This window comes from Carica papaya, chromosome 2 (assembly GCF_054855325.1).
Source record: "Carica papaya isolate Zhongbai chromosome 2, ASM5485532v1, whole genome shotgun sequence".
Classification (NCBI taxonomy): Eukaryota; Viridiplantae; Streptophyta; class Magnoliopsida; order Brassicales; family Caricaceae; genus Carica; species Carica papaya.
In genome coordinates, this window is record NC_142310.1 from 35058611 (window position 1) to 35074486 (window position 15876).

The 15876-nt window shown below is 30.4% G+C and overlaps 2 protein-coding genes across 3 annotated transcripts; one reads left to right on the forward strand and one right to left on the reverse strand.

The window, feature by feature from the left end:
• Positions 1-2451: 2451 nt before the first annotated feature.
• On the forward strand, positions 2452-9248 carry GAF1 (Polymerase/histidinol phosphatase-like protein). Of its 2 annotated transcripts, XM_088214360.1 has the most exons (7): positions 2452-2954; positions 3102-3179; positions 3279-3359; positions 6040-6194; positions 6284-7584; positions 7907-8079; positions 9054-9248. In XM_088214360.1, exons 1-6 carry the CDS (start codon positions 2526-2528, stop codon positions 8032-8034), a joined length of 2172 nt encoding a protein of 723 aa, XP_088070486.1. In that variant the 5' UTR covers positions 2452-2525; the 3' UTR covers positions 8035-8079; positions 9054-9248. The 2 variants fall into 2 exon arrangements, with proteins under 2 accessions (XP_088070486.1, XP_021889820.2); XM_022034128.2 differs by lacking the exon at positions 9054-9248 and having other exon boundaries at positions 7907-8454.
• Positions 9249-12912: 3664 nt separating this feature from the next.
• LOC110808576 (CCT motif family protein) lies at positions 12913-15261 on the reverse strand. Its single transcript, XM_022034105.2, has 3 exons — positions 14750-15261; positions 14455-14610; positions 12913-13334 (listed from the first exon to the last, which is right to left on the reverse strand). The coding sequence occupies exons 1-3, from the start codon at positions 15191-15193 to the stop codon at positions 13170-13172; spliced, it is 765 nt and encodes a 254-aa protein (XP_021889797.1). The 5' UTR covers positions 15194-15261; the 3' UTR covers positions 12913-13169.
• Positions 15262-15876: the final 615 nt, after the last annotated feature.

A 15876-nucleotide genomic window follows, 5' to 3' on the forward strand; every position in this document is an offset into this window, starting at 1 on the left:
CAACCCGCGTTATCACTATTGTTGACCTAAACAGCCTCTCATAGATCTAAAGGTCGTGGGGGTGGGTAAAATGCCTCATGATCAATCATAAAATGTATTGTGACTAATTGTAAATTATAAACTCATATTTCAATCATTAGTAAATTAAGGGCTCTTGTATTAAGTCATAAATCAATTTTCTCTAGAAAACCAAAGTTGGTGAAAGAAGAATTATAATAATATGTCGTAAAATAGGATTTGAACACGATATTTGACCAACATCGAGATAAAAAATGGAGTTTATGACTTGTCTATATCTTTATAGATTGTCCACCTTATAAATAAATCAGAATATCATAGTTGATGATCAAACTACAAAGAGCTATTGTCACTATATAGAATCTCAAAACTATTTTATTTATTCACTAAGAAAATGTTTCAATACAACATACTTTGCATTTGAAACAACCATTACCTTCCTTAGCTATTGGCAAAATATTTTAACACTGTTTTTATAAACTTATACTGAAGTAAAACAAGATAAAATGGTGGAATATCTATAAATATATTTAGTGAAATAGTCAATACATTGGGTTTAAATTGACATTGGATCAAAGGTAATCCCTTTACATAGTTAAATAAACGAATAAGGTCATGTGACTTAAGATTAAGGATATATCAAACATTGACTAACACTTAATGATAGCTTTTACTCCCCAAAATATTTGTTTCTCAGTGGCCTAAAAGATTTTTATACCATAGTCCACTCATATATCTATGATAAGTACACATCACAAATAGAGCATTCATATTTGAAAGGCCTGGCTTCGAGATTCATCTTGTGGATTCGTCATATAACAAACATAAAACTTGTCATCTATAATTCTACAACTCATAAATATTATTTAAAATTTAAAACAACTCATATAACTCTAACTAAGTAGAGCACCATTATCTTAGAATGACTTATCGAAAAACTTGGCAACTGAAAGCATATTTAGACAAAATATAACAACTCAAACCCAATACAAATAGTTTACACCAAGAAGCTAAGCTCTAATAGCTCATTTTGATATGAGAGATTTATTGAAAGCAATGTAGTAGAAATGTCTGAGTAAAACATATAGCACAACTGCCTAATACCTTTATATCTTTATAATTAGGCAAATGTCGTAAGAATTCTAGTGATTTTTTTAAAAAACTCTAACGAGTACTAAGTTTTAGAACAATAAGTAATTACTAAATAATTTGAGGAGTTTTTTGAGCAAACTTTAACTTACCTTGATTATTTGAAATGTTTTATTTCTCTTATTATAACTGATAGAGATAATGATAGTTTATGACATAATATACATAAAAATAAACACATATAGTCATTAAAAATACATGTATCACAAAGCATAAATACCATAAAAATATATCAGTTATGTTGTATCATCAATTATGGCCTATTATAAATGATAATATGATTGCTTGTGTCCAAGCTTTTTTCCACCAAGGGTATATGATGAAAGAGTTGAAGATAGATATAGTGTTGACACCAAAAAATAGAGAGAGCTTACTTTATAAATGAGTTTCGATCCATCTTTTTGTATAATGTGTAAGCTATTAGATCATTCCAAAATCCTAACCCTCTAATTGAGATCAATTATAAACAAACTCATTTTTTAATGTCACTCCTTTGCATTAAATATTATGTTATATAAAAAAAAAAATATCATCATTGCTCTGTAAAAGAGGGAAGACAACGAGTTGTACAACAACCTAAAAATCTCATATGAAAATCATTGCAAAGGCAAATCAGAATGGATCCCTAACTTAAAAAGGGTATTTGACACAAAATCAACTTAGTAGGCTTGTTGTGGAAAGCAAATATATAAGAAAGTTACAAACTTTTATGACAGAGAATCTTATATAAAAGTTTAATTAGTATTTCAGTCACAATATAATCTAAACATAATATTTATAATTTATATCAAATTAGAGACTATTGATACATGTGAACGTATTTTTCTTCAATGGCAAGTCATTGTAACAATTTTATTTTATTTAATAATTTCAAATATGATTTAAGTTTATAATTTTAAAATAATTTATAATACTATTTTTATTAAAAAGTAAAAAGAAATATTTAATAATTTAAAATATTTAAAAATAAATATGGAAAACACGTGTCACGTACGTTAGCACCACGTGTGCAAAAATACCGCATCAACAACAATATAATAATAAATAATTGGTATCAAATTACATCAATGGTTAATGTTGTGGGAAGGACTCAATTGCATAGAATGAAAATTAAGGATTTAATTGCATGACTGCACATTTTTTATAAAGTACAAGAATAAATTTAAGCTTTGGGTCGTTTTAAACGAAAAACGTCGTCGTTTATTGCTCCGGAAACAAGAGGGACCTGAACGGGCAGAGAAAACTAAAAAAGAAAAATCTCAAATTCCTTATAACCTGAAAACCCTCGGCGTACAGTAGACGCTTTTAGTTTTCCCTCTCTCTCTCTCTCTCTCTCTCTCTCTCGTGTTTTACCAGCAATGGCGTTCTTCGACCTGAACATTCCCTACGTCGAGGCCTCACGGTTCAATCAGACTCCCGCTCAAAAAGCGGTGCGCGTAAAGCTTGTCACCAAAGCTATGGAGCTTGGCTACACTGGCATCGCCTACAATCGGATGTTCAAGGGCGTCATGTCTGATCAAGACCGTTGCTCCATTCCTTTATTAACACTTTCTTCTCTACTGAAGCTCGCTCCGGCTCTCGCATCCTCCGTCAACTTCCACCGCGACCTCCTTGGCGTCCCGCGCACCTCTCCCTTCCGCCAGTACACGCGTCTCACTGTTTGTGTCGAGAGTGTGCCTCAGGGCCAAGTTTTGAATTCCGGGAACCCGATTTTGAAGAGCTACGACATCGTCGCTGTTAGACCCCTGAACCAGAGCGCGTTTGATCACGCTTGTGAAAGAGCTGAGGTTAGCTTTGATTTTTTTTTTTCTGTAATAAATTTGTGACATTGTAGAATCTCAAATATTTATTGAAAACGATTAATATATATATTTTTTTCTGATCTGGATTCAGACATGCAAATTATCCTGATAATATATCTGAAACTATTGTAGGTTGATATGATTTCAATTGATTTTTCAGACAAGCTGCCGTTTCGATTGAAGCTTCCCATGGTTAAAGCCGCCATTAAGGTTTGCTCTTCCCTTCTATTTTTTTCTCCTTGGTTTCCTTTTTTCTTTGTTTTCCGCGTTCTGACTTATTGCACAAATTTTGCGATTTCTGATTTGCAGCGCGGAGTTTACTTCGAAATCTCATACTCCGGTCTTATATTGGATGCTCAATTAAGGAGGCAGACGATATCCAATGCAAAGGTGAGGATTAGAAATTGCTATAGAGATGTTGGTATTTAAGTTGGATGCTGTACTTTGGAAGTATGGATGGAAGTCATTGACAATTGCATTGTAGTTCTTAATTGCATGCTCCGTCGTTCTTTGAGAATTAGGAAGATGCTTTGTAGATTTGAATTTGTTCACTTGGAATCCGAGTTCTTCTACTTCTAATGTATTTCATATTTTTCATTGTTATTCTCTCTTTTCTTTGCTCTTCTTCCTTTCTATCATTGCTTATGCTTCCCAAGGATTCATCCTATAGATCCGGCTCATTTATCATCGAGAAAAGGATATAAGTGTATTACATCGGGTTGGCTTTACTAACATGAGTGGTATTTGAAGAATTTTCTTTGCTTTCTTTTTTCCTGTCCCTATCCTGTAGGGACTGCTGTTGGATCATATAAGAACAACTGAGTAGTTTGGTTGAGTTGTTGGGAAGTAGAAGAGGTGTGGTGGAGAGGTGTGGTGGAGAGGTGTGCTATGTGGTGCTTCTATTATAGGATTTGCTGAGAAGATAACCCCTTGAGTGGTATGGGTGAGTTATTGGAAAGTAGAAGAGGTGTGATGGAGAGAGGTGGCAAATAATGCTGCCGTAGGAATCACTAGCAAGACTATGTTGGACCATTTTCGATTTTTCTTTGAGAACAAAAAGAAGAATAGTATTAACAGCACACCAGAGGGGTGACAAGAGAGTGCTAACCATGTACAAGAGATGTGGGGCTCAAACAAAATATCAACGAGTTTACGAGCTTCCATAAATCTTCTTCATGGAAGATAGATTGACCTTTAAGCAAAATATTTTAAGGTCTCAACGATCAATCTCTAATATTAGCAAAATTAGATGCAGTGCCTTCAAAAATTCCATTTCTACATTCCACAAAATTCAACTATTCCTCTCTTTCCATAAGGTTCCAAAGATGGCATGAAGGATAAGGGCTACAAGCTTTTTAGCATTTTAAGTCAATTGGGGCAATGGAGACAGCTCTTTAGTTGGTCCTTATCCATGTATCCTAAACGAAGTTTTCTTGCCCTCTGTTGAACATATATCAAACCTCATGTAGCAACTCTTCTATGGGCATTCAAAAAGTAGTTGGTTTGTCTTTTGATCCTCTTGTAATATTTTATTGCCTGATATATCTGTCACCATTTAGGTTTAGTCAGGAAGATACACCATTTTCACCTATGTGCTAATTAGTCTTCTAAATATTACCCTCAAGTTATCTTCATAATCCTTCATAGAGGAGTTGTATTAGGTGCCTCGACTAAGTTAGCAGTGAAGAGACACATAATCAATGAAAATTTTGTTTCAGAAGAAATCCACAAATTAGCTTTTGCTCAAGTACCAGACCTTTTCAGTTGCCAATGTAAGTTCTTAAAACTCTTGGCTTAAAAAATTCTATAGATCTTTGTACTGTCATGATGAAGGCTATGGGTTAACCGACATTTTATATTTACGTGTCTCTACTGTTACATAGGTTGAATTTATTTATTTTTCAAATTGATCAGCAGAGTAATCTTTAAATTCATGTCAAAGTGAGTTAAATTGAATATGATGCGCATATATATCCTAGCAACACGTGAAAGAACCACCTGCGCTGTATAGTTTATTTTCGGAAATTACTATTTTATTGTTTACTTTGTATCAGGACTTCATGTTATAATTGGAAAGTTTTTCACAAGAACATACTGCAATTACCACAACGGCTAAGCTTTCCTTCTAGAGGAATGAAAGTTGATTTCTTGTTGTTTTCCAAAAAAAAAAAGTTGATTTGTTGGCATAGATTACTAATGTTTAGATTTCTGAGCGGTCATACAAGTGTTGTTGGCCATACAAATATGGATTTAGTGGGGAGATCCAGATAGTTGAAGTTGTTATTTTATTGTTAAAAATGAAGAACATTAGAAAGAACGCTACTTTTCACCCATACTGATGTAGAACGGATTAAGTTTAGATTTTCTAAATAGATTGAAAATTGTAATTCTTTAAATATAGAACTATAGTGTTATCAGGAGTCTATTATTATACTTTTAGAAACTTCATGAATTTATTCTTTTTAAATATTTAGTTTTCCTATATTCATTTAGTTTTTATTGGAAGTTTTCCTATTAGGAAGAATTATAAATATCTCCGTAATTTTTTTTGAGAGGACCACATATTCAATATAGTTATTTGAGAATTTTCTTAGTATTTCTGGTTTTGTGATGCTGTCAAGTACTTGGATGTGATGCTCAAGAATGCTTATAGGCGATACTTAAGGAATCCTATATACAATATCTAGTTTCTCTCCCCAAACTCATGAGTAGATAAATTTCTAGTTTGTCCTATATCATTCACAAAATTGTAGATAATACAATCGAAGTTTAACTTTCTATCATTAAAAAAGAAAACATGAAGTTAACATTCTTCTTATACAAATTCGGAATTTGAGTAACTAATGTCATAGTAGTAGGGGTGTAATAAATATTTTATGTAAAAGTGATTCCTTTTAGATTTTGTCACACTTCCCAATTTTCAACGAGGTTTGATTTTATATAACTTCCTGGTTCCTAAAGTAGTTGTCTTACAAGATACATGTCAAAAGGAAGGAATAATGTCTGTTCTATACATCAGACAATTGATTATCAAATCTTGTTTGTCATTTAAGTAATATGCTGTTTTCAGTTACTGGTGGATTGGACTCGGGGTAAAAATATCATTTTCTCTAGTTCTGCTCCAACTGCAAGTGAATTTAGAGGGCCCAATGATGTTGCAAATTTATCATCTTTGCTTGGACTCTCTACGGAAAGAGCGAAAGCAGCTATTTCCACAAATTGTAGGTACGGTCACTTGTGAAATCCTTGCAGTCTAGGACACTTAATTGATGTCTCATGTGATGGGGTACATTTTTTTCTTTAACATCTTGCAGGACTCTAATAGCTAATGCTTTAAAGAAAAAGCACTTCTACAAGGAGGCCATCAGAATCGAATTAGTATCTTCTGCTGAGCAATGCAACTCCAAGCAACCTTGGCCAGGGGACTGGCTTAAGTGGGATCCCATCTCTAGTGGTGAAGGTGATCTGCTTTTGGATGATATGGCAAAGGCATTCTCAGCCATCAATAAAGTATCCAAAACTGCAAAAGCCATTGATTTTACTTCTATTATTGATGGTATGCCATCACAAGGTTTTCAAGTGAGGGATTTGATATCTGGAGTGGGTTCTGTACCCCACTCCCCAGCGAATGGTGATAATCTTACTTCTGTTGCTGAGATGACTAGGAAAATGCCTGCAACCAGTAATGTGTCAGAAGAATCCAGGGGAGTTGGTATTGACTTCAAAGCAGATAATGCTTTACCTGAAAATACTCCTTTAAAAGACCAAATCATTAGTTTTGATGAATCTCGAATTGCACAGGCTCTCAATGGTGAGGAAATTGAAACTAATGGATGCGTCACTGAAGAAGGAATAGTTACCTCAAGAAGATGCATTTCCAGACAGGGATTTGGTTTTCTATTAGAAAATGAGAAAGTGCAATCTGAAATTTTGGTCAGTTGTACTGGTGATGCTTCTATCACTAACACTATTGCAAAAAATTCCACGCCGTCAGAAGATAATAACACTCCAAGCCCTCCAAATGAAGAGGGTAAGAGTTCTAAATTTGTTTATTTAGGTTCAGATGCAAAAGATGCTGCTATGGATGACTGTGTACAGACGGACAGGAAGAATGAAGATAATGGCTCTTTATCCCTGCAAGATATGCCTTTGCACGAAGGTGTTCATGATATACCTTTGTGTGAATATGTTCCAGAAGAGGCATTAAATGTGGCACAAGGAGATGATAAAATTTTTGCTCATCAAATTAAGTATATGGAGTCCAGTGAAAAGATGGATAATAATGATTCTTTAGCTACAAATCATGGATCCCCAGAAGCGATGATGGAAGATCAAAACCATGGGGCAGCTGATAGTGAAGTTAATCTTCCGGTATTAGTGTTGAATGATGCGTCTTCACAGCAAAATATTTCGGAAAGAGATTCATCCATAAATCTTGGAGAGGCTAATGTCATTGCTGATCAAATTCCACTTGTGGCATCCTGTAAGATGGAATTGTCAGACGACACTTTGGGTGCAAATCATGAGGCCCTGGAGGACATTGCAATAGAAATGCAACTGGATGGAGAAATTGGTCCTGCAATTAATCATCTGACCTCAGTTAAACATATATCAGGTAGTAATTAATATATTGAAATTATATTAATTTATCTCAAAATCATTGAAATTATATTAACGAATGCATTGAAATTGACAGTAAGGTGCTGATGTTTTGATCTTGAATCGATATTAAATATGCTATGGCTTTTAGATCTTTTTTCTCATTGAAATATTCTAGATAATTCCATTTCCGTTGAAATTCAAGAGTATGCAACTCTCTATATTCTTTTGACTTGGCTCAAGTTAACAAATAATTGGCCTTTTAAATTCGTAAACAGCTGCTTGTTACCTAAATCTTCCTGAGTAGTCTCTTAACGTTCTTATTTTTATTGATGCAGGAAAATCTAGAGCAAAATGGGGGATTTTTCATCGAGCACCATTCCATCCTTTCAAGCATTTTCTAAATCCTGTTCTTTTCAAAAGAAGAGGCAAAAAATTTGCAAAACACAGAGGATTTCATTCCTAAATTATGTAATTGGGAATCTCTATCAGCACGTGCAAAGTAATTGAGGTATCGTCACTGATTTTGCTTGTTTTTATTGATTGGGACTCATCATAGTTTCAGTCTTCCAAGTGGAAAGATGGCCATGGTTGACAAGGGGTGTGCAATCATGAAAGTTTTGAGCTAGTTTAGATTAGTTTATGTCATACCTAAAAATGATGTGAATTGTTATACCTAATAAAAGAGGTATTTGTACAATTATCTCCATGGAAGTTTCTTCTCCATTGTTCTAGGGGCCAAAGCAATTGGAATGGAGAATCTTTTCGAGGAATATTTTTATATATGCCTGCTCTTTCTTCATTTCATCATTGTAAATGGCCCTACAAGTTACTGCTTCTCATGTGCTACCGCGTGAGACTTGTACATAATTTATTTCTTGTCTAACCGAATGCTTTGAGTTGTTTTATCAGATGAAAGAAATGTTTTTTATAATGGTTCTTGAAAGTAATGTTTTTAAAGAATCACAAAGTGGTTTCTGCTATTTTAATGTTTAATCAGCCACCACCATCATCATCACTAACAATGCCTTTTTCCAAACAAGTAGGGTATGCACATAGGATTTGCTTCATTGTCTTACCATCTAACTTTGGTAATGGGATTTAGCTTTTTCGTTTAGTTTTTATTATATCTTCTTGATTAATGTACTTTTAGGTCTTGATCCAATTTGTTCTTAAATTCAAACATGCCCACCAACTTCATCATTTTCTCCTCTTCCTCTCATCTTCTTCAAAATTATTTAAAAATAAAACTAGTGTTGTCAGTCTTTGCTGTTTCAGATTCTAGATTTTAGTATTTTTAGCATTTTATCTTTTAGAGTTATTACTGTTGATATTTGAATAATCAAATTTTATGTATGTTCATGTTCATAGCATATCTTGAAATTTACATCTATTTTTTTTTGTTAATATATATATATATATTTCTAACTGCAGCCTATTCATCTCTTTTTATCTCTTTAACAAGAGGTTTGTGTATTTTTTTAGGTGTGGTTTTTGATTTCTACATGGATGACTTTTATGCCCCTTGAGCACCCACCGTAAAACTTCTTAAATTAAAGACGGCCAAGATATCAAAAACAAGTTGATGAGATTTAGAACAGGTTATTCTTCTTTTATGTGAATTTTTTATTTTAAGCTCAATTTTTCTTATTTTCTAATAGAATATTTTAATTTTTATAATTGAACCAGGTAAAAAGTTTTCAAATAAATTTCACCAAAATTCTAGATTTGTTCTTAATATAATTTAGGGACATTTGTATGCATTTAGTAAGTACAAAAAGTTGAGAACAATAAGATAATTAAATTTTATTGAGGATGTACACTTTACTCATTTGTGGATATATTAGTGGATGGTGATGGTTAATCTATAATTGCTTGATCCAATAAAATTGAAATTTAGTTTTACCCATAAATTAATGATGCCGTATTGATCAAATTGAACTTAGTTTCAGTAAATTTATTATATTTATAGATAAAAAATACATTTCGGAATACTTTAAATTTTTTTTGTTGAAATAATTACTATCGGTTTATTCCAACATTTTTTCTTGCAAAAAAAAAAATAAAAATTGACTTACACAAAAAATGCATCAACTCATTTTTTAAACTAAAACAAACCCCCTTTTGAATCAATTATACGACATCATTGAAATTTTGAATGGTAAAATAACGAAGACTTCAAATAAAAATTAATTAATTAATAAATTGTTAGTCGGATGTTAGTTATTTTCTTTATCTCGATAAAATATTATAAATTTAATTTTTTATATATTCTTATCAGTTTTTAGTACAAAAACGTATATGATAAATATTTATAAGTCAATTAATGAAATATATATATATTTTTTTTATTAAAAAAATTAATTATAATATAATTTTTTTTTTTTTAAAAAAAGTAAAAACTTGTTTTTTAAAGAGGGTAAAATTAAAAAAAAATAATTGAAGAACACAAAACGTTTTTGGTTTACAAAATCCTTTGTGGGAACACAAAGTAGATGCGAAGCCACATAAAAGCGAGAAAGACAAAGTTGAATGGATTAAAACTTTCTTAATCATTATCGATTTTCTTAAATGCAATTAGTAGGAATCATTAGCATTTACCCATAAAAAAACATATTAAAGTAAACCAACAAAAAAAACAAAAAAAAAAAAAAACATCAAAAATTATTTGTGCAAAGATGATGATCCACGAAACATATAGTGGGTAACACACCGCCGTCGACTCCCGACGGCTAAAAATTGCCTTAGCTTTTAGCCTTAGCCTTTAATTATGCAAACGATGAAACACCAAAATTTCACTTGATCGCATCCTACCCTCTTAATAATTTATTGGTTACTACTACGAACAACTAGAAGTAAAATATATTAATACATGTTTTTTTTTTTTTTTACCTTCTCCACTACCACCGTATGATTAAAATTTTTATGTTTTATTTGAATATAATGATTTAAATTTTATTAAAAATGTAGAATTCGTTATTTGTAAGTATATTATGAGTTAAAAATAATTAATTTATAATATTTAGTGTATTAGTAAAACTATAATGATTAAATTTAACTTATTTTTACATAATCATGATGTAATATACGGACGAAAGAAACATCTCACGGTTGTTAAGTTTCGTTAATTGAGACTCGAATTTATAATATTTAAATAATTAACTTTTTATGGTTACAACCAAAATTTAAAATTTTTCGTTCGTTATATTATGTTAAATTTTAATTTATATTCTCTGTGTCTGTAGTTATTTTAAATCTATGCATTATGATGAATGACCCGATAACTTTAAAATTTAAATTATCAATCTTTAAAAGGCTTACGTAATTCACAATAAATAATTTAATAAATCTTTTACTACGTTACACTCCATATTAGAGTAATCAAAATAAATATTTTATTATTTTTTAATTGTATAAATTAATTGTTGTGATTTGATATATCATTGATTTAGCCTTGAACAAAATAAAATCACTCAAATGTTAAAAAAAAAAAAAAAAACTGTAACTTCTAGAACTTATTCTAAAAGACACTTGTAGGTAAAAAGAGCAAAGTTCATAAATGCACAATTTAGTTCCATATGTATATGAGTTGTGCTAAAATGGGTTTGTAAATAGATTTATTCTTTACGATTTTAAAAAATAATTTAATAGAATAAATAATTTAACTTTTATGTACGATGAAAAAAAAAATCATAAATTGAATTGTAATAAAGTTAAACCTGTTCTTTTTTTTAATAGATAATATATCTATTAATCAATTAAATGATATATATATATTAATCATAATAATATAATAAAAATATCTTTAAAATAGAAATACATACAAGAGTACAACCCGATTTTAACTTATAACTTTTTATAAAGAAATAAACTTATCAATTATTAAGTAAAACGAAGAATTGAATTTAGATTTGGATTACATAATCACCAAATTTCTTCTTAATATTTGTGTGCTTAAATTAAATGATATCCTTTCATTTTGTAAATAACTCTCGATCTTAAAATAATTACATGTAAAAATAAACTTTATTTAATAGTTTTCTTTTTAAGAACATCAATTTCATAATGCTCCTAAAGATTTAGATTCAATTTTTTTTTTCAAAGAAAAAATAGACCAAACCCCTAATTTAAACAATTTTTATTCCATTTAAACTTAGTATAGAAATTACATAGACGAATTTAATTAATGTTTTACATTCGTTTAATGGGTATTCCCATTTTCTTTCTATCCACGATTTCTTTACACTAAGAAACTCAATCAAAATATCCTTTTGAAGTAGGCAAGAATTGATTGGTATTTATGTCAAGCACTATAAACTTCAATAATTATCCCACAAGAGAAGCTAAGTAAAGTAGGTCAAGTGAAAAAAAAAAGAAAAGAAAAGAAAAAATGGTGATTGCAAATGTTTGCCAACATGTGCATACAATTATGTATGTATTATATATATATATATATATATATATATATATTTATGTGTGTCTTTTTCACTTTGATGCTTGTGATCTTTTTTTTCTATCCCAACTTTTCTCCCTTTTTATCTTCTTTTCTTTCTTTGCCATATTGACTTCTTTTGACTCTTCATCTTTCAAAAGTTAATAACTTGGTTTTCCCTACCTTACCTACAAAGGGTACATGTTTGCTTCTTCTTCTTCTTCTTTTTTTTTTTTTTTAATACAAAAAAATTGATATATATATATATATATATATATATATATATCACTAAATACAAGCACTAGGTAGTATACATAATTATTTACATGTTAATAAAAAAGAGTAAAAAATGCTAGAGTTTTATGACTTACATGTTAATTGACAAACCCAATTTCTATTTGTAAACATATGAAAAAATATATATATATATATACAAACAAATAAATATAATTTTGGCAAATTTGGGAGAGTAAATGCAATTTATATGTCCTAAATTATTTTAATTATTTGAGTAGGAAAATAAATCAATATAATTATTTTTATCTAAAAAAATGTTATTCTCCTACTTTTCTAATTTTTATTTTAATTTTTTAATGGGTTATTTTTGTTATTATTGTGGCTAAATATATATATATATATATATATATATATAACTTGGACAATATGATATTTTTTTTAAGTATGTTTTGATGACTTTAAGTATAAGTTTTATCCTCTGTCTAAAAAATTACTTTTAATTTTTATTTTTGTAAAATTTTTCTACCTTTTTAATTCGTCGAATTAATTTATTTATTCCTCACAAATTTGAGGAAACAAAACTACTGCCACAGCTTTAAAAACCTAATATATGGTAGATACATACATACATAAATATATATATATATATAGAGAGAGAGAGAGACATACAAACACTTCAAAAACTCAATTAATTAGCATAAAATTATCTGTATATATATTTACATCAATATTTTTCTCAAAGCACAAAAATTACAATATATTAACAAGGCTGCATTTAAATTACAACGACAAGAAACTTCAAGAAAACTAATCTAGAAATTAAACATTCACACCCCCACCATATGGAGAGATATAGAAAATTTAATCATTATTAATTAAATATTTACTCTCCTAAATGGTTGATTAATTAAGGATTAGATAATATTAATCATTTAATCAAGATAATTAATCCAATTATCTTCATACTCTTCATCTTCCTCGACACCCATATGACTCCATTGAAGCACTGCTTGAGGATTCTTCTCTATTTCATCATTTCTTGCAAATCTTCCTCTTATTCTTGGCCTGCTATCTGCCAATGTTTTCCTACATGCATACTTTTTCATACGCCAATAATTAATTGATTAATATTGCTTATGAAATGTAGAACACAAGTTACTAATATAAATTATCACCACATAAATATGAACCCATAATTTTTTTAACTGAAAAAATTTACGATTACTTTTTTTACTGATAAATAATTTTATATGACATACATATATATATATATATGGGCAATTTATATGTATGCATACACTTGTCATTTCATCCTACAATGAAAGATATATATATATTGCATCCATAATATATTTTAGTTGACTAAATCACTTGTGGGTGTCTTGTTACTTTTTTTTTTTAAAGTTTTCAACCCATATGCTTAATTTTCTCAAAAATGAAAATAGAACAACCTATATGTATGTATACACGCATTTACATGTGTGTGTGTGTGTATATACATAAGATTTGTGACTTGGTGGCTTCTAATAATGAAGACACATAAAACCCAAAATGCCATTTAGTACTCTTTATAATCTTATAACTTGTCTCATTATAATAAGTGCTAAACAATGAGTACTATTTTATCATCATTATGGCTTGAACTTTAAACATAAGATGTGACAAATTAAGCATATATTATATACTATATATAAATAAATTAAGCATATATTATATAGTAAACAGAATCAATTAAAATAAATTAATGTTTTTTTTTTTGTTTGTTTGGGGGGTTTTCTTTTAAGAAAATGTCAACAATCATTCATATTATCTCAGTTTCATTTCAACTTGAATGTCTTTTCTGATTTAAGACTTTGGGTGGATTCTAAAAGTGACCCATAAATTATCCAAACTACATAACATAATCACTAAATGACAAAAAAAAAAAAAAAACAAGCTTCTTAAATCACTAATATTAATTAACTTCCAAATGTCTTTTCCATTAACTTTCTAACCATACTTTATTATTTAATTAATCGTTATTATTATCACATTAATTTCTTTATATATACATTACCGAATCAGTTTTTGTACCCAGAAACCAAATTTTTCTGGGAACGTTCCTAAAAATGCAATTCTTAATCTTCTTAATAACTGGATTAAATTTTGTTAATCATTATTATAATAATGGTTTAATTAGGGGGGAAAAAAAAAAGAAGAAGAGAAAAGATTAAAAACCTTAATTTTCTTGTTGAAGTTTCTGAGATTTCTCTTGCTTCTGTATCTCTCAATTCTCTCTTTCTTCTCCTCTGGACTGTATCTACATGCTCTGCTCATTGCTTCGATTATCATGCTGCTCTCACTTGATACTGGACTCTCTCCTCTCTGTCTATGCTGCATGCCCCATTTTATTTTTATTTTAATTAATCATTAATCGTTAATTAATTAATAATTAATTATCAATTAATCTGAAGGAAAGACAAGTCATTATGAAAGAAGAATGAGGGGTGATTAAGTTGTTTCGTCAACTCACGTGCAGATCGCCGGTGCTGAACACTCTCCTGACGGGGCAGGAACCCGGGTCTATCAGGTCACGGGTCGAGCCGAAATGACCGTAGAACCCGTTGTGGCTGCTGATGCTCCTTTGAATCAGACTCGGCTTCCGCGTGCTGTAAATCGGCGAGTTGCAAATGCTGCAACCGCTGCTGCTGCCGCTAGTGTGCTGCACGGAGCTCGGACTGTCGGAGTTGAGCGTTCGTAGAGCCTCGCTCAGTGAGTCGAACTCGGCAGAAGCGAGAAGCTGGTGGTACTGGCAGTGGTTGGTGTGGTGGTACTGTTGTTGCGTGTGACAGTCGGGTAACGGAATCAGTAACTGTTGGTGAGGTGGAGGTAACGGGAACTGTGACAGCGCTATGACGTCCGGCGACGAAGAGTCGGTGCCGAGAGTCGAAGAGGTGGTGGCGAAGTGTCCGTACATGGCGCGTGTTGAAAGTTAATTTAGTTGGTGGTTTTGGAGTGAAGAGAGTGGAGAGAGAGAGAGAGAGAGGGCGGTACTTAAAAGCACAGAGCAAAAGCCAAAGGGCAGGGAGACGAGCTGGATGCTGACGTGGATGATGACGTCACATATTTTAAATATGTAGAGGAGAAGTCGCGTTGACTTTTGAGAATCTCAACCCTTGATATTTATTTATTTATTTATATTTTTCAAAGAGAAAATCTCTGAATTAATGTCTTTTTATTCATTTTTTTTCTTAATTATTATATAATATTAGTTGTGGGCAAAGTATATATACATAGATATATATATAATATGTATATATATAGTTTTACTCCCTAGTTTTGCTTTACTAAAAATTTAGCTTTGATAATTGATCTTGTGATAATTCTAAGATTAATATCTTCATTATGTTACATTTTGTTAATTAAATTATAACAAAAAAATATTTAAACTAGTTTAATAATTTGTTAAATAAATTAAAGTTACAATAAAATTTATAACTAAACTACATAATTTAAATCATATCAAAATCAAAATAATAATAATTTACCCTAATATTCTTTATTTCCATTTTATTCATATATTAATATGAATTTATTTAACTTGTTACTACTCGTTACATAAAATTAATGTCTTTTAGGTGTTAAAATATGATCTCCCAC

Coding starts and splice junctions, on each gene's coding strand:
- GAF1 (XM_088214360.1), top strand. CDS start 2,526: ATGGCGTTCTTCGACCTGAACATTCCCTACGTCGAGGCCTCACGGTTC. Junction 2,955..3,101: donor ACGCTTGTGAAAGAGCTGAG/GTTAGCTTTGAT, acceptor AAACTATTGTAG/GTTGATATGATTTCAATTGA. Junction 3,360..6,039: donor AGACGATATCCAATGCAAAG/GTGAGGATTAGA, acceptor TGCTGTTTTCAG/TTACTGGTGGATTGGACTCG.
- LOC110808576 (XM_022034105.2), bottom strand. CDS start 15,193: ATGTACGGACACTTCGCCACCACCTCTTCGACTCTCGGCACCGACTCT. Junction 14,611..14,749: donor TCAGCACCGGCGATCTGCAC/GTGAGTTGACGA, acceptor TGGGGCATGCAG/CATAGACAGAGAGGAGAGAG. Junction 13,335..14,454: donor ACTTCAACAAGAAAATTAAG/GTTTTTAATCTT, acceptor CGTATGAAAAAG/TATGCATGTAGGAAAACATT.